This window comes from Pristiophorus japonicus, chromosome 10 (assembly GCF_044704955.1).
Source record: "Pristiophorus japonicus isolate sPriJap1 chromosome 10, sPriJap1.hap1, whole genome shotgun sequence".
NCBI classification, from domain to species: Eukaryota; Metazoa; Chordata; class Chondrichthyes; family Pristiophoridae; genus Pristiophorus; species Pristiophorus japonicus.
This window is the reverse complement of record NC_091986.1, coordinates 160,519,937-160,547,786: the sequence shown is the minus strand read 5'-3', so window position 1 is coordinate 160,547,786 and position 27,850 is coordinate 160,519,937. Positions and strand designations below refer to the sequence as shown.

General features: G+C 46.6%; 1 protein-coding gene across 1 annotated transcript in view; it reads right to left on the bottom strand.

Moving 5' to 3' along the window:
* Positions 1-26,415, bottom strand: part of LOC139274638 (anoctamin-7-like) — a 126,625-nt gene extending 100,210 nt beyond the window's left edge. The window contains exons 1-2 of the mRNA XM_070891316.1: positions 26,125-26,415; positions 24,552-24,716 (exon numbers count right to left, since the gene is read on the bottom strand). Of these exons, the coding sequence (XP_070747417.1) occupies positions 24,552-24,716; positions 26,125-26,415 (456 nt within the window). The remainder of the gene's footprint in view (positions 1-24,551; positions 24,717-26,124) is intronic.
* Positions 26,416-27,850: the final 1,435 nt, after the last annotated feature.

The following is a 27,850-nucleotide window of genomic DNA, read 5'->3' as shown; positions in this document are numbered from 1 at the left end:
CCGTTTTGAAAGATAAGATTGAGTTTGCCTCTGGCTCCCTTTCAGGCAGTGCATCACAGATATTAACCACTTGCTGCGTAAAAACTTTTTTTCTTTTGCCAATCACCTTAAATCTGTGTCCTCTGGTTCTCGACCCTTCTGCCAATGGAAACAGTTTCCCTCTATCTACTCTGTCCAGACCCCTCACGATTTTGAATATCTATCAAATCTCCTCTCAATCTTCCATGCTCCAAGGAGAACAACCCCAGCATCTCCAGCCTATCCACGTAACTGAAGTCCCTCATTCCTGGAATTATTCTTGTAAATCTTTTCTGCACCTTCTGTAAAGCCTTCACATCCTTCCTAAAATGTGGTGCCCAGAATTGGACACAGTACTCCAGTTGGGGCCGAACCAGTGTTTTATACAGGTTCATCATAATTTCCACACTTTTGCACTCTATACCTCTATTTATGAAGTCCAGGATCCCATAAACATTTTTAACTGCTTTCTCAACCTGCCCTGCCACCTTCAATTATTTGTGCACACATACCCCCAGGTCTCTCTGTTCATGCACCCACTTCAAGATTGTACCATTTAGTATATATGTCCTCTCCTCATTCTTTCTACCAAAATGCATCATTTCACACTTGTCTGCATTAAATTTCATCTGTCACGTATCCGATCAAGTATCTCCACTAACTCCTCCTTCACTATTTCTATGGCAGCATCCTATTCCTTGGTGAAGACAGATGCAAAGTATTCGTTTAGTACCTCAGCCATACCCTCTGTCCCCGTTCATAGGTCTCCTTTTTGGTCGAGAATTGGCCGCACCCTTCCTCTTTCTACCTTTTTACTATTTATGTGCCTATAGAAGACATTTGGATTAGCTTTTATTTTGGTTGCCATTCTATTCTCATATCCTCTCTTTGCCTCTCTAATTTCCTTTTGCACGTCTCCTCTGACCTTTCTATATATAGCCTGATTTTCAGATGTATTTGAACCTGACATCTGTCATACGCTCTCTTTTTCTGCATCATCATATTCTCTAACTCTTTCGTTATCTAGGGACCCCTGACTTTAGTTGCCCTGCCTTCCCCCCTTGTGGGAATGTACCTCAACTGTACCTCAACTATTTCCTCTTTAAAAGCAGCCCATTGTTCCATTATAGTTTTGCCTGTCAATCTTTGATTCCAGTTTATCCGGGCCAGATCAGTTCTCATCCCACTGAAATTGACCTTCCCCCAGTTAAACATTTTTACTTGGGATTGCTCCCTGTCTTTTTCCATTGGTAATCTAAATCTTATGATGCTATAATCACTGTTCTCTAAATGTTCACCTACTGACACTTGATCTACCTCATGCCCCAGATCCGGATCCAGCAATGCCTCTTCCCTCGTCGGGCCGGAAACATACTGATCAAGAAAGTTCTCCTGAACACACGTCAGAAATTCTTCCCCTTCTCTGCCCTTTACACTATTAAAACATATAAGATACTGAGGGTGCTCAACAAGCTAGATGCAGAGAGGATGTTTCCCCTCATGGGGGAATCTAGAACTAGGGAGCATAGTTTCAGAATAAGGGGTCGTCCATTTAGAACTGAGATGAGGAGGAATTTCTTCTCTCAGAGGGTCGTAAATCTGTGGAATTCTCTGCCCCAGAGAGCTGTGGAGGCTGGGTCATTGAATATATTTAAGGTAGAGATAAACATATTTTTGAGTGACAAAGGAATGAAGGGTTTATGGGAAGCAGGGAGGGAAGTGAAGCTGAACCAAGATCAGATCAATCATGATCTTATTAAATGGCGGAGCAGGCTCGAGGGGCCAAATGGTTACTCCTGCTGCTATCTCTTATGTTCTTATCTTAAGAAAACATCACTTTTGTTATAAGTAAACTAAAACATTTAACACAGCGTTCTATTCTTGCTGCGGACTAACATCGTGTGACAGTTTGAGTCCACATAGAATATAAGGAGCCGAAATTCAGTTGATAACGCCAGTTGATAATTCCGGCATTAAGCGTTAACTGGGTGGCAGTGGGTTGTCGCTGGCACTAGGTGCTGTTGATGCCTGCCTCCTACTTCTTATGTTCTTATATTCTTCCCTATCTTTCCTAAACACCTTATAACCAGGACCCCCTCAAATATACAAGGACACCCTCAAAGCCTCCCTGATAAATGGCAACATCCCCAGTGACGCCTGGGAATCCCTGGCCAAAGACCGCCCTAAGTGGAGGAAGTGCATCCGGGAGGGTGCTGAGCACCTCGAGTCTCATCGCCGAGAGCATGCAGAAATCAAGCATGGGCAGCGGAAAGAGAGTGCAGCAAACCTGTTCCACCCACCCTTTCCCCCAACGGTTATCTGTCCCACCTGTGACAGGGACTGTGGTTCTCATATAGGACTGTTCGGTCACCTAAGGACTCATTTTTAGAGTGGAAGCAAGTCTTCCTCGATTCCGAGGAACTGCCTATGATGATGATAACCAGGAATATTAATATCCAACCCTGCCCAGTTTTGAGCCAGGTCTCATCATTATTGCCACATCATATTCCCATGTGGCTATTTGTGCCTGAAGCTCGCTTACCTTGTTTACTTCATGCTTTCACATACATACACTGAAAACCTACCTAAGACAGTCCTGTGTTCTCTCTGAGTCTGACCCCATTCGTTTTATGGTGTGACTCCTGACAACGACCGGAAGCTACCGGAAGCTGCGCAAATTAAAAAAATAACCGGCAAATTTAAAAATTACCGTTCACAACGGCTCGTGGAGCTCTGGAGCCACATCAACTCTCAGTTAAAACGCTTTTTACTGAGGTTGAGAGCTCCCAACCACTCTAGTTAAAAGGGGATGTGACATTTTTAGAATTGTAAAAATCTAAATGTTCATTTAAAGAGCCGAAGAATTATTTTTTGAAAAAAGGGGACATGCACGGGTACACCTGTTTAGACTGTTGCCATCAGACTAAAATCAATTGAAGAAATCCATTGATTTATAAGAATCACAATGGTTATTTTTAACCAGTGCCCCCTCCACATGTCAAATGTAACTTAAACATATTCAACATGACGTGAGTAGGAACTGAGATCTATATCACTTGTCAGGGCTGTCAACATGGAGCTGTTATGAGAAATATCTGATCAAAAGCACTGAGGCAGGTCACAATCCCTTCTCAAATAGCTGAATAAATTCTACAATTCAACAATTAATAAATTAAACTACAGCTGAACAAGATTTTTTTTAATCTGCTTCTTAATTCATCATTTTGGGAAGTCGGGTGACAACAAACAAAAGAAAACACTGGAACTGCGCATGGGCAACTACTTCCGGTTCATTGGCAGTAGTCGTGTCCTTAGTTTAAACAGCCTTTTAAAACATATTTGTTCATAGTAATTAACTTTCTAATGTTACATAGGATTGCATAGGATATACGGCACAGAAACAGGCCATTCGGCCCAACCAGTCCATGCTGCCATTTATGCTCCACTCGAGTCTCCTCCCGTCTTTCCTCATCTAACCCTATCCGCATAACCCTCTATTCCCTTCTCCCCCATATGCTTATCTCATCATCATCATAGGTGGTCCCTCGAACAAGGATGACTTGCTTCCACATGAGTTCACAGATGTTTCAATGAAGGACCCAATGTTTCAGTCCTGAACTCCAGTTGAAAGTGTGTAAGATACCTGTGTGTGGAATTTTTTAACGTGTGGTGACCGTTGCACACCAGCCGCCACACGGGCTCGACAGAGCTCGGCTTTTATCCAGTGGCAAGGGTTAACCAGGACATCTTGAGACCTGCTCTGCTGCACGGACCCAGTGCGCACACATATCGCAGTGTGGGCTGGCCCATGCTGCCCCTGGGCCCTCGGCTCTTCTGGGCTCCGTACCCTCATTTGCCGCACCTCCGCCATAAACATTCGCCACACCTCCGCCACAATCTCATGTCGCTCCTCCGCCACAAAACACTCGCCGCCTCCGCCCCAAACATTCGCCGCACTTCCACCACGATCACCCAGCGAATCTCAGCCACAATCCCTCACCGCTCCTCCGCCTCAATCATTTGCCACACCTTCGCCACGTCCTTCCTGCTCCTTTGTTTTACCTGGGCCCCGCTGTTGCTCCTGCCTACGCTCCAAACAGCGACCTGGGTACTGATGACGTCACCCAATCACCCACCTTGAAGACGTCGCACACTTGGAGCAGCTCGCACTGGAAGTTGTAGTACGCCACTGCAGCTCTTATACTTCCCGACCTGCGCACCTCCGCAAGTCAGGAAGTATAAGAGCTGAAGTGGAGGGCCCTGTAGCATCGTCGCCCCCAGACCTCTGAGAGAACTGACCTACTACCCCTGACCCTACTGACCTACTATCCCTGATCCCACTGACCTACTATCCCTGACCCCACTGACCAACTGCCCTTGACCTCACTGACCTACTACCCCTGACCTCACTACCTACTACCCCTGATCTCACTGACCTACTTCCCCTGACCTCACTGACGTACTGCCCCTGACTTCACTGACCTACTGCCCCGACCGCACTGACCTACTTCCCCTGACCTCACTGACGTACTGCCTCTGACCGCACTGACCTACGGTGCCTCCCTCATCCCCCAATGCATCAAGTTTGAAAGCCTTGTCTCCGATTCCCTCCATGGCCTCGCTCCACCCGCTGAGCTATAACCCCCAGCCCCGCCCCCCGCATCCTTCGGTCTCCTCACTCCGGCCTCCTGCCCATCGCTGCTTCGCTGCTTCCTTCATCCCACCATTGACGGCAGAGCCTTCAGACACCTCGGCCCCAATCTCTGAACTCCCGGCCTTAATCCCTATCCCTCTCCAGCTCTCTCTCCTCCATCTGATACGTCCTTACTATACAGTATAAATGCACACGAGGCCCATGCTTGAGAGAAGATTAGTCTGTGACCTGTCCTTTATTCCTTCGCACTCAAGAGATGAAGGTGGGCGGAGCTTCCCCTTTTCTACCCGAAGATCCAGGTTAGGAGTCTCTCCCACAAGTTCACCACCTAGTGGTCATTGTTCTCACAGTGTACAACTTAGGTCAGATTATACATGGGTTACAATGCTGGTTGAATACATGACACCATCAAATACCATCCTTTCACCCAGGCCTTCAATCACCCTTTCTAAAGCCCCCACCAACCCCCACTCCCACCCGGTCTTACAGCAGCGATGTGAAGCATCTTGACACCTTTGGCACGTTAAAGGCATCAGATCAGTGCGGGCTGTGTGTGGATTTCGGGTGAGGACAGTGCTGGACACAGTGGTGAGGCCTCCTGCAGTCGGATATCCTGCTGAGAGGGTCCAGGCTTACACACGTGGAATGGGGAAATGAGGTCAGAATGCGCTGTTGAGGCCCATGGAACTGGACCCCAGCATGAAGCCTTCCTCAGGAGTGGAGAGGGAATGTTCAGAGCCCTGGGCTCCATTTCTCACACCAGGCATTTCCTGTCCCAGTGAATGAATGAGATGGCAATTCTGTGCCCAGGTTTGGGCAGTATGGTGCTGAGGGCCCAGGACAGCAAGAGGGAATTGGATATAGGCTTGAAAAGGAAAAATTTGCTGGGGTGCAGGGAAAGAGAGGGGAAGTGGGACTAATTGGGTAATTCTTTCAAAGAGCTGGCACAGGCACGATGAGCCAAATGGCCTCCTTCTGTGCTGCAACATTCTAGGCTGTGAGCACGGTTCATAGTTTTCTCCCATGTCATTAACAAACTTACAGCTGTGACAACATCCCTCTTTCACTTTCTCTGTGGGTGAAATTTCATTCTTCCGATCTAACAGTCTCTTCAGATTTTTTGCACGGGGATTTTCTGCTGTGGTCTGAGGTTCTAATAATAACCATTCAATCAGGCAGATTAACAGCAGCTCGGACCGGCTAGGACAGCGGACCAAGGTTCAGTGCTGACCTTGCAATATGCTTCTCACCAACATCTGAGGACTTGTGCCAAAAGTGGGAGAGCTGCCCGACAGTCAAGCACCAGCCTGACATAGTCCTACTCACAGAATCATACCTTTCAGCCAATGTCCCAGAGTCCTCCATCACCCGAGGTGGTTTACAGTCAGGAGGGAGTGGCCCTGGGAGTCCTCAACATTGACTCCAGACCCCATGAAGTCTCACGGCATCAGGTCAAACACGGGCAATGAAACCTCCTGCTGATTACTAGCTCCCGCCCTCCCTCAGCTGATGAATCAGTACTCCTCCATGTTGAACACCACTTGGAAGAAGCACTGAGGGTAGCAAGGGCACAGAATGTACTCGGGTTGGGGGACTTCAATGTCCATCACCAAGAGTGGCTCGATAACACCACTACTGACCGAGCTGGCCTAGTCCTGGAGGACATAGCTGCCAGAATGGGCCTGCGGCAGGTGGTGAGAGAACCAACATTAGGGGAAAACCTACTTGAATTCATCCTCACCAATCTACCTGTCACAGATGCATCTGGCCATGACAGCATTGGTAGCAGCGACCACCGCACAGTCCTTGTCGAGACGAAGTCCCGTCTTCACAATGAGGATACTCTCCATCATGTTGTGTGGCACTACCACCGTGCTAAATGGGATAGATTCAGAACTGATGCTCAAAACTGGGTATTCGTGAAGCGCTGTGGGCCATCAGCAGCAGCGGAATTGTATTCCACCACAATCTGTAATGTCATGGCCCAGCATATCCCTCACTCTACCATTACCATCAAGCCAGGGGACCAACCCTGGTTCAATGAAGAGTGCAGAAGAGCAGCCAGGAGCAGCAGCAGGCATACCTGAAAATGAGGTGCCAACCTGGGGAAGCTGCAACACAGGACTACATGCATGCTAAACAGGGGAAGCAATATGTTAAAGACAAGGCTAAGTGATCAAACAAGTCAGATCAAAGTTCTGCAGTCCTGCCACACCCTGTCGTGAATGGCAGAGTACAATTAAACTACTAATGGGAAAAAGAGACTCCATGAATATCCCCATCCTCAATGATGGCAGAGCCCAGCACGTGAGTGCAAATAACCATCTTCAGCCAGAAGTGCCGAGTGGATGATCCATATCAACCTCCTCCTGAGGTCCCCACCATCACAGTAGCCAGTCTTCAGCCAATGCGATTCACTCCACTTAATATCATGAAATGGGTGAGTGCGTTGGATACAGCAAAGGCTCTGGGCCCCGACAATATCCTGGCTGTCATGCTGAAGACATGTGCTCCAGAATTAGCCGCGCCTCTAGCCAAGCTGTTCCAGTACAGCTACAACACTGGCATCTACCCGACAATGTGGAAAACTGCCCAGGTATGTCCTTTCCACAAAAAGCAGGACAAATCCAATCTGGCCAATTACCATCCCATCAGTCTACTCTCAATCATCAGCAAAGTGATGGAAGGTGTCGTCAACAGTGCTATCAAGCGACACTTACTTACCAATAACCTGCTCACAAATGCTCAGTTTGGGTTCCGCCAGGACCACTCGGCTCCAGACCTCATTACAGCCTTGGTCCAAACATGGGGTGGTGGGGGAAGAAACCGTCACCACACTTAAAAAGTACTTGGATGTGCACCTGAAGTGCCGTAACTTACAGGGCTACGGACCAAGAGCTGGAAAGTGGGATTAGGCTGAATAGCCGCTTGTTGGTCGGCGTGGACACAATGGGCCAAAATAGCCTCCTACTGTGCTGTAAATTTCTATGATTCTCTATGATTCTATGGACAAAAGAGCTGAATTCCAGTCATGAGGTGAGAGTGACTGCCCTTTACATCAAGGCAGCATTTGACCGAGTGTGACATCAAGGAGCCCATTAAACCTGAAGTCAATGGGAATCAGGGGGAAAACTCTTCACTGGCTGGAGTCATACCAAGCACAAAGGAAGATGGTTGTGGTGGTTGGAGGTCAATCATCTTCGCCCCAGGACATCACTGCAGGAGTTCCTCAGGACCCAACCATCTTCAGCTGCTCCATCAATGACCTTCCCTCCATCATTAGGTCAGAAGTGGGGATGTTCACTGATGACTGCAATGTGTTCAGTTCCATTCGCAACTCACTGAGTCATAGAATGGTTACAGCACAGAAAGAGGTCATTTGGCCTGTCGAGTCCGTGCCGGCTCTCTGCAAGAGCATTTCAGCCAATCCCACTCCCCCATCCTTTCCCTGCAGCCCTGCAATTTTTTTCCTTCAGGTACTTATCCAATTCCCTTTTGAAAGCCACAATTGAATCTGCCTCCTCCACTCTTTCAGGCGGTGCATTTCCAGATCCTAGCCACACGCTGCGTAAAAACGTTTTCCCTCATGTCGCCTTTGGTTCTTCTGCTAATCACCTTAAATCTGTGTCCTCTCGTTCTAACCCTTCCACCAATGGGAACAGTTTCTCTCTATCTACTCTGTCCAGCCCCCTCATGATTTTGAACACCTCTATCAAATCCCCTCTCAATCTTCTCTGCTCTAAGGAGAACAACCCCAGCTTCTCCAGTCTATCCACGTAACTGAAGACCCTCACCCTGGAATCATTCTTGTAAATCTCCTCTGCGCCCTCTCTAAGGCCTTCACATCCTTCCTAAAGTGTGGGGTCCAGAATTGGACATAATACTCCAGTTCAGGCAGAAACAATGTTTTATAAAGGTTCATCATAACTTCCTTGCTTTTGTATTCTGTACCTCTATTTATGAAGCCAGGATCCTGTAAGCTTTTTTAAAATCGCTTTCTCAACCTGTCCTACCACCTTCAACGATTTGTGCCCATATACCCACAGGTCTTTCTGTTCAGGCACCCCCTTTAGGATTGTACCCTTTAGCTTATATTGCCTCTCTTCATTCTTCCTATCAAAATGTATCACTTTGCCCTTTCCTGTGTTAAATCTGCCATCTGCCATATATTGCCCATTTTACCAGCCGGTCTATATCTTGAAGTCCATCACTATCCTCCTCACTATTCATTATACAATCACATTTTCTGTCATCTGCAAATGTTGAAATTGTTCCTTGTACATCCTTAGCCAATTTCATATCCATGCTGCCACTGTCCCTTTTATTTATTTTATTAGTTCCCGGGATGTGGGCGTCGCCGGCAAGGCCAGCATTTATTGCCCATCCCTAATTGCCCTCGAGAAGAACCGCTGTTCCTTTTTTTAATAGCGGTTTGGTACAACTGAGTGGGGTAAGATTTTGTACATGTTTGCTGTAACTTGACCAGATTTTATGTACCAGCATGTACCTCGTGAAGCCAACAGAACTTTCTGCTGCACAAATGTCCATTAAAGCTGCTGAACGCTGCAAACTGTCCTGTGGTTGAGCTACTTCGGAAGCTGTTTTTCACAGGTAAGGGAACTAGCGGCCTTCAGACCATGAGAGCTTTGTGAGAACAGACTCAGAAACAGGATCTGCAGACTTGAAGTCTCCAGTTTTGAGGCCCACTGTCTAGTTGGTTGATTAGGAGAGAAGAACATCAATGGCCATTACTCCCATCGAATGGGACACGGACATATTGAGGGAGTGCCCATTCCTCCCATCGAATGGGACGCGGACACACTGAGGGACTGCCCAGTTTTGGGGTATAAAAAGAGCTGCAAAAAGACACTTGGTCAGTTGCCAGTAATGGGCTACATCTAGTCACCACCGAACCGACCAGTCGCTGGTGTTAGTACGTGTGAGGTTGCTGATGATTGCTTGAGCTTAAAGTAAAGGAATAGATCTGTGCATGCTTATATATAATCCGAGATTACTGTGTGTAACAGTATGATTACAGGCTTATTTATAATCCGGGTTAATGAGTGTAACAGTACTATTAGAGGCTTACTTGTAACCTCTTGTTGATTTTAAGTAAAGAGAATTTATTCCAGAAATCTTTTGTCTTCAGTTGTCTGTTCCACAGGAACAAACCCTATAAGCTTTTGGACAGGGTGAGGGGTAAATCCACATGTCTTACAGTGACTCACTGGGCCATTTCAGAGGGCAGTTAGGTGTCAACCACATGGTCATCATTGCTCACACTAGTTTTTTTAATTCCAGACTGAATTTAAATTTTCCAAGCTGCCTTGATGGAATTTGAACTCATGTCTGCAAATCATTGGTTCAGATCTCTGGATTACTAGTTCAATAACATTACTACTATGCTACCATTTCCCATTCCATGGGCTCCAACTTTGCTGGCAAGCCTATTATGTGGCACTTTATCAAACACCTTTTGGAACACGTCAACCGGATTGCCCTCATCAACCCTCTCTGTTACCTCATCAAAACACTCAATCAAATTAGTTAAACACAATTTGCCTTTAACAAATATATGTTGGCTTTCCTTAATTAATCCTCCTCAGAAAATGAAGCAGTCCATGCTCGCATGCAGCAAGACCTGGATGGTATTCAGGCTTGGGTTGATAAGTGGCAAGTAACATTCACGCCACACAAGTGCCTGGCAATGACCATTCTTCCAACAAGAGAGAATCGAACCGTTGCCCCTTGACATTCAACGGCATTACCATCGCCGAAACCCCCACCATCAACATCCTGGAGTTCACCATTGACCAGAAACTTAACTGGACCAGCCACTTAAATACTGTGGCTACAAGAGCAGGTCAGAGGCTGGGTATTCTGCAGCAAGTGTCTCACCTCCTGACTCCCCAAAGCCTCTCCACCATCTACAAGGCACAAATCAGGAGTGTGATGGAATTCTTTCCACTTTCCTGGATGAGTGCAGCCGGCTTGATTGGCACCCCATCCACCACCTTAAACATTCACTTCCTCCACCACTGGCACACTGTGGCTGCAGTGTGTACTGTCTACAAGATGCACTGCAGGAAACCCCGTGCTGCGGCGCTCAATCTGCTGCGCTCGGTGCCGGGAGGCGCTCGATGCCAGCAGGGCTCAGTGCGGGGGGGGGGGGGCTCAGTGCTGGGGGCACTTGGTGCCAGGGGGCGCTCGGACACTGCGCTTGGTGCAAGGGGGGGCGCTTGGTGCAGGGCTCGGTGTGGGGCGCTCGTTGCCGGGGCGCTCGGTGCGGGGGGGCACTCAGTGCCGGGGGGCGCTCGGACACTGCACTCGCTGCCAGCGGGGCTCGGTGCAAGGGGGGCGCTCGGTGCAAGGGGGGCGCTCGTTGCCAGGGCGCTCGGTGCGGGGCTCGGTGTGGGGGGGCGCTCAGTGCCGGGGGGCGCTCGGTGTGGGGCTTGGTGCGGGGCGCTCGTTGCCGGGGGCGCTCGGTGTATGGCTCGGTGTGGGGGGGGCGCTCAGTGCCAGGGGGCGCTCGGTGCGGGTGGGGGAAGGGGGGAGTGGCGCTCGGTGCGGGGCACTCGGTGCCGGGGGGCGTTCGGTGCCGGGGATGCTCGGTGCGGGGCTCGGTGCGGTGGGGAGGGGGGCAGGGGGGCTCGGTGCCGGGGGGCAATTGGACATGAGGAGGATTTACAGATGGGAAACTCGAACCAAACATGATGTCAAGATTTGTCACTCGATTCATCAGGACCTTTCAAAGTAGGAGAAACGTTTGTCTGTTCTGTCTGTGGGAAAAGATTTCAAACGTCAGTGTGACTGGAAAAGCACCAAGACAGACACACCCGAGTGAGAGTGTTTCTGTACACTGACTGTGGAAAGAGCTTTAACCAGTTACACAGCCTGAAAAAACATCTCCCCATTCACAGCGGGGAGAAAAGTACATGTGTACTGTGTGTGGACCAGGCTTCAACTGATCATCCAACCTGGAGAGACATAAGGACACCCGTACCATGGAGAAACCGTGGGAATGTGGGGACTGTGGGAAGGGATTCAATTACCCATCTCAACTGGAAATTTGTCGACGCAGTCACGTTGAGGAGGTGCCGTTCACCTGCTGTGAGTGTGGGAAGGTATTGCCTTTGTCATCCAGCCTGCTGGCACACCAGCGAGTTCACTCTGATGAGACAACTTTTAAATCAGCTTTTAAAAAGGGACCTATCTGGACCGCCAGGCAGCGGGGGTGCCACACGATCAGCCTGACACTGAAGCAGAGTGCTGAGCTGAGCGATCTCGGCCAGGACCCCGCAAAGAAACCAGATCAGCAGCGGAAAAACAAAGCCTCAGGATCTACATTGGAGTATTGCATTCAAGGTGCAGCGAGGGATCGTGGCAAAGGTGCGGCGAGGGATCGTGGCGGAGGTGCGACAAATGAAGGTACGGAGCCCAGAAGAGGCGAGGGCCCAGGGGCAGCACGGGCCTGCCCACACTGTAATATATGTGCGCACTAGGTCCGCGCAGCAGAGCAGGTCTCCAGTCATCCTAGTTAACCCTTGCCACAGTACCAAGACCTAGCTCTGTCAAGCCCATGTGGTGGCTGATGTACAACGGTCACCACACGTTAAAAAAATCCACGCACAGGCATCTTCCACCCCCTCAATTGGAGTTCAGGACTGAAACATCAGGTCCTTCATTGAAACATCTGTGAACTCAAGTGGAAGCAAGTCATCCTCGTTCGAGGGACCGCCTATGATGATGATCATGATGATGATGATGCCATCGCTGGCATCATTGGTCAGTCCGCATAGACCGAGCTGTCAGCCCAACGTACATGGTACATCATCGGCAAAGTCATGGGTGGCGTTAGTGTTGGTATGACCCACACAATGGCAGAGTCAGGAGCTTCAAGCAATATCCAGTCCCCGACCTAAGATTTTGGACGGGATCCCAGGAAGGCAACCACCAGTTACAGTGGGGGGGGTCATGCAATCGTATGGATGGCCCTGGTCACCAGCGGAGAGTAAATCCAATTCAGTGTATAGCAAGCAAGAGTCACAAGATTTGGCCTCAAGACCACTACCAATAGTTTGTATGCCTAATCTGGGCTGACTCTCCATTGTAGTACTCAGAGAATACTACCTTGCTTTAGGTACCATCCTTCGAATAAGATGTCAAACTGAGATCATGTTTGCCAGTTTTTATGGACATTAAAGATCACAGTCTCCAGGCCAATATTCCTCCCTCAACCAACATCATCTAAAACAGATTAACTGGTCATTCACCTCATTATTGCTTATGGGATCTTGCCATATGTAAAATGGTTTACCTACATAACAACAATCACTGGACTCTAAAGTAATTTATTGTAGATAAAGAGAGATGTGATAAAGTGCTGTATAAATGCAAGTATTTATTTTCTTTCTGAAATGGAGGGACATCAAGCCCATGATAAAATGGGCAGCATGGCGGCCCCAACCTGTGAGAAACCATCAGCAGCAGGTCGGGGCCATGAAGAGTGATGTCATCAAGGTCCAGGTTGGTGATTGGAGTGTGGGCAGGTACTGCAGCAGCGGCGAGGTCGGGGCGAAGGAGCGGCGAGAGACTGTAGAGGGACGTGATCGGGGCCCAGGAGAGGCGAGAGTTCGGGACCCAGAAGAGGTGAGGGCCCAGGGGCAGCACGGGCCAGCCCACGCTGCGATATTTGTGCGCACTAGGTCCGTGCAGCAGAGCAGGTCTCCAGTCATCCTGGTTAACCCTTGCCACTGCACCAAGACCTAGCTCTGTCAAGCCCGTGTGGTGGTTGGTGTGCAACGGTCACCAGACGTTAAAAAAATCCACGCACAGGCATCTTCCACCCTTCAAGATTTAGTTCAGATCTGGAATTTTAGGTCCATCATTGAAACACCTGTGAACTTTTTGACGTGGAAGCAAGTCATCCTCGGTTCGAGGGACTGCCTATGATGATGATGATGATGATGATGCACTACAGCAATTCACCAAAGCTTCTTCGGCAGCACCTCCCAAACCCACAACCTCTACCACTTAGAAGGACAAGGGCAGCAGGTGCATGGGAACACCATCACCTCCAAGTTCCCCTCTAAGTCACACACCATCCTGACTTGGATAAATATATTCCATTCCTTCATCGTCACGGGGTCAAAATCCTGGAACTCTCTCCCTAACAGCACTGTGGGAATAGCTTTACCACACAGACTGCAGCGGTTCAAGAAGGCGGCTCAGCACCATCTTCTCAAGGGCAATTAGGGGTGAGGGGGTTGACTTATGAAGATAGGTTGAGCAGGTTCCTCCCCTTAAATGTATCTATACTATTCACTTTTTGCAGTTCAAAAGTTCCACATTCTCACCACTCTTTGGGTAAAGAAGTTTCTTATGAATTCCCTAATGGATTTCTTGGTGACTATCTTATATTGATGGCCTCTAGTTATGCTTTCCCCCCACAAGTGCAAACATTCTCTCTGTATCCAAAACCTTTCATAATTTTAAAGACCTCTATTAGGTCACCCTTAGCCTTCTTTTTTCAAGAAAAAAAAAATCCAGCCTGTTCATCCTTTCCTGATATGTATACCCTCACATTTCTGGTTTCATCTTTGAAAATCTTCTCTGCCTATATATCCTTTTTATAATATGGTGATCAGAACTGTACACGGTATTCTGTGGGCTAACCAAGGTTCGATACAGGATAGCATAACTTCCCTACTTTTCAATTCTATACCTCTAAAAATAAACCCCAGTGCTTGGTTTGCTCTTTTTACGGCCGTGCTAATCTGTGTCACAACTTTTAGTGATGTATGTATCTGTGCTCTGAGACCCCTTTGTTCCTCTATCCCACCCAGACTCGCACCCTCCAAGTAATAAGTGACCTCCCTATTCCTCCGACCAAAATGTAATACCTCACATTTACCTGTGTTGAACTTCATTTGCCAATTATATGCCCATTCTGCAAGTTTATTAATGTCCTCCTGTAATTTGTTGCAGTCCTCCTCAGTATTGGTGTCATCCACAAATTTAGAAATTGTGTTTTTGATTCCAAAGTCTAAATCGTTAATGTAAATTGTGAACAGCAGTGGTCACAACACTGATCCTTGTGGAACACCACTACCCAGATTCTGCCACTGTGAATAGCTACCCTTTACTCCTACTCTCTGCTTTTTGTCTTGAAGCCAGCTAGCTATCCATTCTGCAACTTATCCTCTGACTCCGCATTCTCCGACCTTGTTCATCAGTCTATTATGTGGTATCTTATCGAAGACCTTATGAAATTCTACATAAATTACATCTAGTGCATTACCATCATCAACTCTCTCTGTTACCTCTTCAAAAATAATTCAATGAGGTTGGTCCATTCGGACTATTCATGATTATATTTTTTGTTTCTCGATGTTCTTCTATTTTCTCCTTTAGTAGGGATTCCGTTATCTTTCCTACCACCGGTGTTAAGCTGACTGGTCTATACTTCCCTGGACATGTTCTATCCCCCTTCTTAAATATAAGTATTACGTTAGCTATCCGCCAGTCCTCTGGCACTACACCTTTTTCTAATTATTAACTTTGTGTAGTAATGCCTCTGCTATCTCTTCCCTAGATTATTTTAAAATACGTGGATGCTTTTTGATTTTGATTATTTATTTAATATATCTCCTTTTTATTTTAAATGAACTTGTCTCATTACTAATCTCATCAACCAATGTCATGTCCACCTGTTCTATCTCCCTGATAAATACTGAAGTGAAATAATTATTTAATATTTCTGCCATCTCTCTATTGTTACCTGTGGTATTATGCTGTCTATCTCTTAATGACTCTATTCCCATCTCAACCTTCCTTTTTATTGATATGCCTGTAAAATATTTTACTATTTTGTTTTATGTTCCTTGATAATTTCGTTTCCGAGTTCCTCTTTGCCTTCCTAATTGTTTTTTTGACTTCTCTCCTAATCTCTTCATATTCTCCCTTATCATGCACTCCCCTGCTGTCTATGTACTTAATGTATGCCTCTTTCCTTACTCTCAATTGTTCCCTTATGGCTTTATTTATCAATGGAGTCTCATTAGTGTACAATTTGTTCTTTCCTTTTAGCGGAATATATTTTTCCTGCAGTTGATTTCAGAAGTTGCAGCTCACATATCTCCCAGTGCCACACCTCAATCTGCCTTATGGCATCTATTCTCAGGTATTTATAATGCCCTGTGGTGGGATAGCGGGGTAGGAACATAGGACTAGATTTTCCATAAGTTTTGCAGCGTTACTGCCCACTTAACGTCCATTTTTAGGCTGAGATGAGGTATAATGCCCAGATATCGCCCACCTAGTCAAAAAATGGAAACTTATGCCAATTTATTGCTCACTTATCGGCCAGCATTACTTTCAGCATATAGTTAACGCCGAGAATTAATAATATCGCCTGCCCATTTTTTTTGCCATAAATGTCAGAAAAATGGAAACTATCGCCCATAACATTGCTGAGCATTACTTTTGGCATCTCGCCCACATAGCGCCGAAAATATCGCTGAGAAAAAGCTACTCTCACCTGACCTAACCCAACGGTATGGACGCCATTTTGTAAATCGGAGGACTTTTCATATGAAAGGCTGCTTCAACTTCTGGGGTGTTTTGATGTACTCTGGAGTTATTTTAAGGTGATTTGAACATCTGAACAAACATCTTATCATACTGTGGACGAATTTAATTTATTTTATTTGTTTTAGTAGATAATTTATTGTTTGTGAACAATAGATATAATACTGATTGTTACTGTAATGGGGCCTGCAATTTCTCAGCCTGTCTTGATGACTATGCACATGCTGCAGACTAGAGATGGCAGAAGGTATATTGAAGATCATTGTGTGCCCAAAGAGGTGGCAGACTAAGGAGGAGGAGGACAAGAATTTATACCCGACGCACTTACAGGGAGAAGGGGTCTTGTCTGAGAACATGTGCAACAATGTTATGTTAAATAAAATAAATGTAATGATATGTGTATTAATTCATATTGATAACTATACAAAACACACCACTCCACAACAAATTTCTAACATTTATTAAATTTTTAACATTTCCAATAAGACTACACAGATAACACAAATGCAAAAAAAACAAGATACCCCCTCCCCCCAAACTTCCCAATATTTATTCACTAGCAACAAAAGCAACATCAATATTGTCACAACTACAGCTCCTGCGGCCATGCACCTCACTTTCCTTTCCCCCCCCGCATCTTCTCCCCATCTCTACCCTTTCCCCTCCCGACTCCAAGCCACCTTTTGCAGTGCTCCTCAGGCGCTGCTTCACTGGGGGAGATATTGGCAGATCCGCTGGTTGGCCGGATGCTGGAGAGGACGTTCCCGAGGAAAGAATATCCTCCGAGTCAGAAGCAAGAACTTCTTCCTGGCTCGCATGTGTCATTGGCAATGGGAGTGCGGCACCTTGGGGTGCAGTGCCGCATTCCGGGAACACTGGTAGCCCTCTGGCACCAGTGTTCCTGGCTATCACCTCCAGGGCCACCGCCATCCGCGTCATGTTCTCCGTCATGGTCGCGGTTGGTATGGCCAGCTGTTGTGATATGCCCCCATTGTCTGGAGGATCTGCTGACTTATGTCAACACTCCTCCTGGACAAATGTACCATGTCCCCGCTGGGATCTGCCGAACGTGGAGCAGTCCTGCTGCGTCGAACCAACCTCCGCGGGGTCGGCGCCAGCATGGAGACACTTGGGCTGCCCTGCGGCAAAGTGCTTGGGCCTGCTACCTCCACGATGGAGGAGGACACAGCCACAGGAGCACTAAATGTAACGGGTGTACTTGACATGAAGCTTGTTGCTGCAGGCTCCTCCAACTCCTCACTGTCGTCAGTGGAGAGGGCACCCTGCAGCTCAACGGACAAGATTCGGTGCTCCTCACCACCAGAAGGACAATCCACCATCGACGCCGGATCCGCACCTTGCCTCGGCACTGTTGCCAGTGACTGCGCTCTTGGCTGAGCTACAAAACATTGTTCGTAGCTGTTGGTGAACTGCAATTTGATTTGGTCCAAATGTTTTCTGCGCGTTTGTCCATTGGCCAATTTGACCTGAAACACCCTACTCCCCTCTTTGGCTATGACTGTGTCAGCGAGCCATTTGGGATCATGTCCATAATTGAGTACAAACACAGAGTCATTGACCTCAATATCACGTGACAAGTTTGCACGGTCATGGTACACACTTTGTTGATGCCGCTTGCCCTCCACGTGATCATGGAGATCAGGGTGGACAAGACAGAGCCTTGTTTTGAGCGCCCTTTTCATGAGCAGCTCAGCTGGGGGAACCCCGGTGAGTGAGTGGGGTTTGGTGCGGTAGCTGAGCAGCACTCGGGACAGTCAGGTCTGCAGTGAGTCTTTCGACACGCGTTTCAAGCTTTGCTTGATTGTCTAAATTGCCCTTTCAGCCTGGCCGTTGGATGCGGGCTTGAATGGGGCAGATGTGATGTGCTTGATCCCATTGCGGGTCATGAATTCCTTGAATTCAGCACTGGTGAAACACGGGCCATTGTTGCTGACTAGGACATCAGGCAGGTCGTGTGTGGCAAACATGGCTCGTAGGCTTTCAATGGTGGCCGTGGACGTGCTTACAGACATTATTGCACATTCAATCCATTTTGAGTAAGCATCCACGACAACCAAGAACATTTTGCCTAGAAATGGGCCTGCATAGTCCACGTGAATCCTTGACCACGGTTTGGAGGGCCACGATCACAAACTTAGCGGTGCTTCTCTGGGTGCATTGCTCAGCTGGGTGCAAGTATTACAATGGCGCACGCATGACTCTAAATCTGAGTCGATGCCGGGCCACCACACATGAGATCTGGCTATGGCTTTCATCATTACAATGCCTGGGTGGGTGCTGTGCAGTTCACAAATGAACGTATCTTTGCCTTTCTTGGGCAAGACCACGCAATTACCCCACAGCAGACAGTCCACCTGCAAGGACATTTCGTCTTTGTGCCTGTGGAACGGCTTAATCGTAACCTGCATCTCCGCTGGGACGATGGACCAGCTCCCATGGAGGACACAGTTTTTTTTACCAAGGACAGTAAAGGATCCTGGCTGGTCCAGGTCCTGATCTGGCGGGCCGTAACGGGTGACTTTTCGTTTTCGAATTCATCCATTACCATGAGCAAGTCTGCAGGCTGTGCCATTTCCACCCAGGTGGTGGGCAATGGCAGCCGACTGAGAGCATCAGCGCAGTTCTCTGTGCCCCGTCTGTGGCGGATTACATAGTTGTATGCCGACAGCGTGAGCGCCCATCTTTGGATGTGGGCAGAGGCATTGGTGTTAATCCCTTTACCCTCAGAGAATAGCGATATGAGCGGCTTGTGGTCAGTATCAAGCTCAAACATGAGGCCAAACAAGTACTGGTGCTTTTTTTTAACCCCGTAAACGCACGCCAGAGCCTCTTTTTCAATCATGCTGTAGGCCTTTTCGGCCTTGGACAAACTCCTGGGCGCATAAGCGACCGGTTGCAAAATCCCCGATTCGTTGGACTGTTGTAACACACACCCGACACCCGTATGATGATGCATCACAAGCTAGCACTAATCTTTTGCAAGGTTTATACAGGACAAGCAGTTTGTTTGAACACAACAGATTTCTGGCTTTCTTAAAGGCAGCCTCTTGTGAATTCCCCCATACCCAGTCATCTCCCTTGTGCAGTAGCACATGTAGGGGTTCAAGCAGGGTGCTTAGCCCAGGTAGGAAATTACCAAAATAGCTAAGGAGTCCCAGGAACGACCACAGCTCCTTCACGTTCTGTGGTCTCGGCGCTTTCTTGATGGCCTCCGTTTTGGCATCGGTGGGTCTGATGCCGTCTGCTGCGATTCATCTTCTGAAGAACTCGACCTCCGCCGCCAGGAAAACACACTTCGAGCGTTTCAACTTGAGCCCCATGCAATCCAACCGACTAAGAACCTCTTCTAGATTCTTCAAGTACTCAATGGTGTCCTGACCTGTAACTGGTATGTCGTCCTGGGAAATCACAGTGCGAGGAACCGACTTTAGCAGGCTCTCCATGTTCCATTGGGAGATTGCCGCAGCCGACCGAATCCCGAACGAGATGAACAGACCTTTGTGCGTGTTGATGCAGGTGAGGTCTTTCGAAGACTCCTCCAGCTCCTGCGTCATGTAGGCCGAGATCATGTCCAACTTGGTGAACGTCTTCCCTCCAGCCAGGGTCGCAAATAGGTCGTCTGCCTTGGGTAGTGGGTACTGGTCCTGCAGCAAGAAACGGTTAATCGTTACTTTATAGTCCCCACAAATTCTGACCATGCCGACCTCTTTAAGTACCGGGACAATCGGACTGGCTCACTCGTTGAATTCCACCGGCGCGATGATGCCTTCTCGCTGCAGCCTGTCCAGCTCAATTTCCACTTTCTCACGCATCATGTACGGTACCGGGAACCAAATGGATCTGCACTTTCGCCCCCGAGAAGCTTCCAATGCCTGGCTCGAACAACGATGGAAATCTGCTCAGAACCTGGGCACATAAGGCGTCATCGACGGATGAAAGCGCTCGGATGTCGTCCCAGTTCCAACGGATTTTTCCCAGCCAGCTTCTGCCAAACAGTGTGGGGTCATCCCGTGGCACGATCCGCAGCGGGAGTTCGTGTACTGCTCCATCATAGGGGACTTTGACTTCTGCACAATTACAGGGATTAGTTCCTTGGTGTAAGTCCTTAGTTTGGTGTGAATGGGGCTGAGCTTGGGCCTGTGTGCCTTGTTGCCCCACAGCCTGTTGAAGACCTTTTTACTCATTATGGACTGACTCGCACCCGTGTCCAGTTCCATAGATATTGGAATTCCGTTCAGTTCAACTTTCAACATTATTGGTGGACATTTCGTGGTGAATGTGTGTACCCCGTACATTTCTGCCTCCTCGGTACGAGTCTTCAATTCAGCCTAATCCACAGTGGATCTATCTTCCTCTGCAACGTGGTGGTTTGCAGGGTTTGCAGCTCGCCTGCTCATTCGCTGGAGGTGTCCCATTGCTCTGCAGCCATTGCACGCATAGTGCTTGAAGCGATATTGATGGGCCCGATGATCACCTCCACAACGCCATAAAGGTGTTAACTGCCTCGCATTAACGATTAATGGCAGACTCTGGGTCATCTGAGGTCGTGCAGCAGCAGCCGGTGTGTACGTTCTGCCACGTATATTCCGGCTCGAAAACGACGTGACTTTGTGCACAGTATGGGCCGAAACCTCTTTACTCTGCAAAATCTATTTGGTGTTGTCGCTGGTGGACATAAATGCCTGGGCTATCATTATGGCTTTACTTAGATTCGGAGTTTCAACAGTCAACAGTTTGTGAAGAATTACCTCATGGCCAATGCCCAGTACAAAAAAGTCTCTAAGCATTTGTTCTAGGAATCTCTCAAATTCGCAATGTCCTGCGAGGCACCTTAGTTCGGCGACATAGCTCGTCACTTCCTGGCCCTCCGACCGTTGACACGTATAGAACCGCAGCTCGCCATCAACACGCTTTCCTTAGGATTTAGGTGCTCCTGGACCAGCATACACAATTCTTCATAGGATTTAGTTGTTGGTTTTACTGGAGCTAGAAGATTCTTCATGAGGCCATAGGTTTTTGCCCCACAGACAGTAAGAAAGATCGTCCTTCATTTGGTAGGGTTCTCATCCCCTTCCAGCTCGTTGACCACAAAGTATTAGTCGAGTCTCTCCACGAAGGCCTCCCAATCATCCCCTTCTGAGAACTTCTCCAGGATACCAACTGTTCTTTGCATTTTCGCGCGGTTGTTCGTTACCTCGTCGCCAATTGATACTCATAATAAAGGATGAAACTGAGTACCGTGAACAATGAGCAAGTGTGACCTTAGCTCCTTTAATAAGACTCCAGAGTGTAGGTACCTTGTGGGTGGCCTGCTTATATACAGTGCTCCCAAGGGATGCTGGGATCCCTTGGGACTCCAACAGGGTAGGCCCTCTGGTGATAGTGTGATACAGGTTGCAAGGGACAAAATACATAACAGTTGCCAAGGCCAATTTTCTAAAACTACTAATGCAGGCTGCTGGCTACAGATACAAAGCAGGCCCAATTCCTAATTCAGGCATCTATTGACTTTACATCATGCAATGGTGTATACTTTACTCACATGACATAACATCTGGTTCTGCTGCTGCATGTGTGACCGACCGGGTGTGAATTCTCACTAGTGCCAGCGCCCGCTCCTCAATGTCGGTCAGCTCACACATCACTGGTGCGCCGCTGCTCGGCCCTATTCTTCGAAAGCTTCTTCTGCAAAAGGTAACAACAGCACGACATGGCATAAGATCATTGCATAAGATCATTGCTAGGTACTGTCACAAATACTGATACAACACATAACCGACAGATGTTATAATTTTTATCATTATTAACCTAAAGACGTACACCGTAAACATAGGATTTGAGTAAAACATTACTGGTCTAACTGCAATACATCAGATCTGAATTTATTTACTCATTACACTTACAATTCCAATTATATAAATATGTAAGTAAATGTAAATAAATGTAATGCTTACTCTGCTGCAGCTGACAAGGTCGTTCCAGCACTTGCGGCACTGGTTGTCCTCATGCACCTCGTGCATCACCGACGAGACCACCTTGGTGATTTCAGCCCAAATCTTCTGATACACCTTCGGAGTGGGCTTCCCACGCCCACCCCGGGTCAATTGACCCCAACATGACTCCAGCTCCTGCAGGAAGGCAGCATTTGCCTCGTTGGAGAATCTCCTCACTCTTTTTCGTCCTCCCATGTCCAATTCCTTTCCAACCTCACTGTCCTCATCAGCCTCCTCCACCTCCACATCATGCTCTCTTGCCTCTTCCATGCCTTCCATTTTATTTTATTTTTTTCCGCTATTTCTGTATCACTAAACTAAATAGTGCTCTAATTTATTATTCCTCCTCACAAAAATCGTTCCAACCTCGCAAACAGCCAAACAAACCACAAAGACCCAGGCAACAAACCCACACACGCTTTCCCTTCCTCTCTCTCTCTCTCTCCTGCGCATGTATTGATGACCCCTGACTTCCTGAAATGCAGGAAAAGACCATTGCTATGGCGTTGCTATGGGCGCTGACATTTTACGACAGAAAAAGAAATACCGTTATCACCCATTTCACATCGCTCACGCTGACGGCCATTTTATAAAGTGGAAATTAGGGGGTTTGAAAATGACCGATAATCCAGCAATCTCAAAACCCATAAGAAACGCCAATGCTGGATATAACGCCCATTTTGGGGTGATCTGTACAATAATGGAAAGTCTAGCCCATAGAAACACGAGTCGGCCATTCAGCCCCTCGAGCATGTTCTGCCATTCAATGGCTGATGGCTGATCTGTATCTTAACCATTGGCTGAGCCATCCACGAGGTCCCTAATTCGCCACTGACCTCGCCATGCTATAGATGAATTGATGTTCCAGAAAATGACGACATCAATAAAGATAGATATGAACAACGAGCTGAAAAGTTCAAATGACGGTATGTGCTGCCAAATACACCATTCTGGCAAATTTAGGTCCAATGTTTATTGCTGCTGACTAACAGGAAGGTCTGAGCTCACAATGGCTAGTCTCCCCTTTGGCTAAGTGGGTAAATGCACCGTTCAGACCAGGAAAGTGCCAGGTTTGATCTGCGCGCTCGGTATCACAGCTGTTTATTGTTTTACAAGATACATATGCTAAGAAGTATGTAAGAAATATTTTGATGTGTGGAAAAACCAATTCTGCAAATTCAACAGTAGCTGTCAAACACTGAATTGAAGGAATATAAAATGATAAAATTTACTGGTGAGCAAAAACTTTACTGGTGAGTGAAAAAGGGTGAAAAAGACTAGCAAATAGCAAGAAATATTGACATCAAATAGATGCAATAGATGAATAACCAACAAAACTAGGGATGAAAGGCAAGTGGTAGAATAAAGTTCAAAGATGTATTGTTATTCCTATTCTTGTAAACAGATACATTGGACCATACAACTGTCTTAGGAGAATCCTAGACCACCTACTCCTGATTGCAAATATTCTGGCACTGTTCTAAATGGGTAAGCATCAGGAGTCAGAAGCCAACACAATCAACACAAATGATCCATGATGCTTCTGGGTAGATTAGGAGATTGCTAAAGAATTCTAATTTGACCAAACTTTTGCCATAAAATTGACTATTTTCTCCACAAATTTGGCAGAATTTACAAAACTGTGCTACATTATGTTTTCCACTGCACATTGCCAGACTAATTCCGAGTGACAGGATGGGTGTAAATGACAGTAACAACTTAGATTTATGTCTTTAAAGTAGGAAAACATCTCAAGGTGCTTCAGAGGTGTAAACAAGAGTGAAATAAGGCTACAAGGGAATATTTACATTGTTTTCTGAAGAACTTTAGGAATTAGTGCCACACAGGACAATAGATTTCCAACTTACTGCCCAAATGTAAACCTGGCTTTGTGGATGAGCCGCCTGTTACAGATATCTTCCAATTTTCATTTCCATTCATTTCAAAAAAATGAATGACCTTCTTTAGTATCTGTACTCTGTATGGAAATAATTCAGTTTAGAATCTACCTATTTGCCTTTGCAATTAGCTTGTAGGAACTAAGAATCACATTCCAAGTTTCAAAGCACTGATTTCATATATTTTTGTTGCACACTTTGTAAGATTCTGCATTTTGCATGAGTTAAAATATATTATAAATTCATACGTAGTAATGCTCCAGAAATGTATTTACACACTTAGAAAAACATTTTTTGGGGGGAGTAACAGCCATTATTGTATAAACACATGTAGTACAAATTAAAGCTATGACTATAACAACAAAAAATGCAATTTACAATTAGAGATCTCACAGCAGGACGAAAAAATGTGGTGGTCTTATCAATTCCTGCAAATAGATGTTGCTTGTCATGTCTATAAGGTGCACTGAAATAGTTGTCTTCATTGTCTGTCTCAAGATACTTCATCAAGTTCAACAGACCAGTTGTTGGAATGTCAGCACTCTGAAATAACCAAAAACAAAATTTCAACACACAAAAATTAATTTGCTTTTTTAGTATCTGTAATTTGTGTGTAAATATTTCATCCGCGCCCAGCAAAAAGTTGGACTTAGTTGCCCCTGAGCCAGGAAGAGAATACATCTGCCAGGGTTTCTGATCCCTGGTATCCATTAACCCGTGCTGAAAGTGATTGTTGGGTGAAGACAGGACTGGGCTCAGCTATGGTACTGTCCACTGTCAAAAAGCTTGTCAACACTCATTGTTAGAATCATACTTGAACAGTTACTTGTGGAACTTTATCAAATATGACCAGAGAAGGGTTCCATAATTATGTTTCTATCACTGAGGTACTTGTAAAATTCTATTAATGTTTAAATTTTAGAATCATAGAATCATAGAAGTTTACAGCATGGAAGGGGGCCATTTCGGTCCATCGTGTCTGCGACGGCCAACAAGAGGCTATCCAGCCTAATCCCACTTACCAGTTCTAGGTCCATAACCCTGCAGGTTATGGCACTTCAGGTGCACATCCAAGTACTTTCTAAATGTGGTGAGGGTTTCTGCCTCTACCATCTTTCCAGGCAGTGAGTTCTAGACCCCCACAACCCTCTGCGTGAAGAAATTTCCCCTCAAATCCCCTCTAAACCTTCCACCAATTACTTTAAATGTATGCCCCCTAGTTGTTGACCCCTCTGCTAAGGGAAATAGGCCCTTTCTATCCATTATATCTAGGCCCCTCAGAATTTTATACACCTCAATGAGGTCTCCCCTCAGCCTCCTCTGTTCCAATGAAAACAAATCCAGCCTATCTAATCTGTCCTCATAGCTATACACTTTAGGTTTGCTTTTTAAAATGTTATTTCCCTTCTTTTTTGCCGATTATAGCATTTTATCTTTCACAGGTTGGCGGTTGACATGTTTTATGTTTTGCCAATTGGTGCAAGAAAACACAAAATAATTTCTGATGAACAAAGCAGGTTTAGAGGGACAATATGGGCAATGGCGTCAGCACACATCTTTTGCAAGTTTCTTTTCTGGAATTTGATTTTTTTTGATAAAAATGAATCCTATGACATGCCTGCTAGCCTTTAGAAAGTGTACTTTCTACACACTGTTCCTCTGAAAGATCTTCCCCAGGCACTCTGAATAATGCTGAAATATCATACATTATATTCAGTACAGGCAGTTGCCACTCCTTAAGGCACGAGTGTAAAGTCCAAGGATGCACGTTATAAAAGGCCTCAGAATGTGTACAAAAAGGGGTTATAAATTATGATCAATAACTTAGGTCATTCTGAGATAGGTGCATTTCTGTGGATAAGCAATACTTACAATGGGAATGTGATCATTCTCAGATGCCGCATTGAATCTTTCTAAGTCGTTAATTTAGAAATGGTTATGATTTTCTCACCTGAATATTTAATGGCATCTTCAATTTCATTTTCTCAGCGGCTTGGCTCAGTATCTTAAACGGAGCGTAGATTTTAATAATCTGATTTGGTTCTCTCTGCCCTTTCTGTTGGTTTTCATCATTCTCCTTCATCTCGTTTTCTTCCTTGTCAGTCACATCAGGGTCCATGCTGAGCCCAGTCTTTTTCACTTCGCTCAGGAACTCCATTCTCTCTTTCGCGCACGGGTGATCCTTGCCCTTTTCGTACACCAACACATAGTCAATCACCGGGAGCCCCTCTGCTGTTTCCATTGCCGCCGGTGCAGGTATAGTATTTCGGATGCAAAACCTCAACTTTACATAATCCTCTAATTGCTAAGAATGCTGAGAAAGGAAGCATGCGTAAACAAGCCTCATCTAAAACCTGAAAGACTGGACCTTCTTCTGGCTGATCTTTCACTGTTTGTACACATTAATAGGCAATGAGAACCGCCTCCGCATGCGCGGGAACTCCACCCTTGCCAAACCGAAACACTCCAACTGATGCAACTGTGAGGGTCAGGGAAACAGGGAAGGGCATTTTGAAACCTTTATGATCAAAGATGTTTAAGGTGAAAACTATTATTGACCCTTGCCTAAATGTTGACCTCAGTTCTTCCAAACCCCAGGGCACACCCCTCTCCTGATACCACGAAATCCCAGGACTTCCCCAGTGCTGCAGAACGATCCCTCTGCCCTCGCTCCCAATGCTGCTCCAGCCTTTATAGAAACATAGAAACATAGAAAATAGGTGCAGGAGCAGGCCATTCAGCCCTTCTAGCCTGCACCGCCATTCAATGAGTTCATGGCTGAACATGAAACTTCAGTACCCCCTTCCTGCTTTCTCGCCATAACCCATAGAAACATATGCTTAAAAAAAAGATGATAAAATTGAATACATATACAAAGGAAGATATAACAGCAATAATAATAATCATGGTCACTGATTTACACCTTTCACAGAAAAATTATCAAAATTCCAGAGTTTAATCTCAAATAACGGGCAAAAATACTAGAATACAGCTGTATGTCAGTGGCCGGATTTTGCAGGGGTAATTGTCATGTAACCACAATGTAACACCACTGTATTACTGTATACACTCAACCTCGATGCACACCTTGACCACAAGGGGTGAACTTGTGGGAGACACTCCTTACCTGATCACTCAGGTATAAAAAGGGAGGTTCCACGCAGGGTCACTGCTTTTGGAGTCCTGTGAATAAAGAGTTCAGGTCACAGAGTGACCTTATCCCCAGAATGTGCCTCGTGTGGTTTCATACTGTAGAGTAAGGACTTTACATTGGCGACGACAAACGTGAATTCACGACCCACGAGAATGGCCACCGGTAGCACAGAGGAACGGTACTGTGCTGGGGAAGACTGGGACGATTTTGTCGAGAGGCTTCAGCAAAGCTTCGTTACGAAAGAATGGCTGGGGGATGCAGCGGCCGACAAGCGAAGGGCTCATCTTTTGACCAGCTGCGGACCAAAGACTTACGCGCTCATGAAGGACTTACTAGCACCCGAAAAGCCGGCAGACAAAACCTTTGAAGAACTTAGCAAATTGATCGGAGAGCACTTCAAACCGGTGAGTAGCATACATATGGCCCAACACAGATTCTACACCCACCGACATCATGAAGGACAGAGCATACCAGACTTCGTAGTGGACCTCCGGCGTTTGGCCAGCCTCTGTAAGTTCACAGA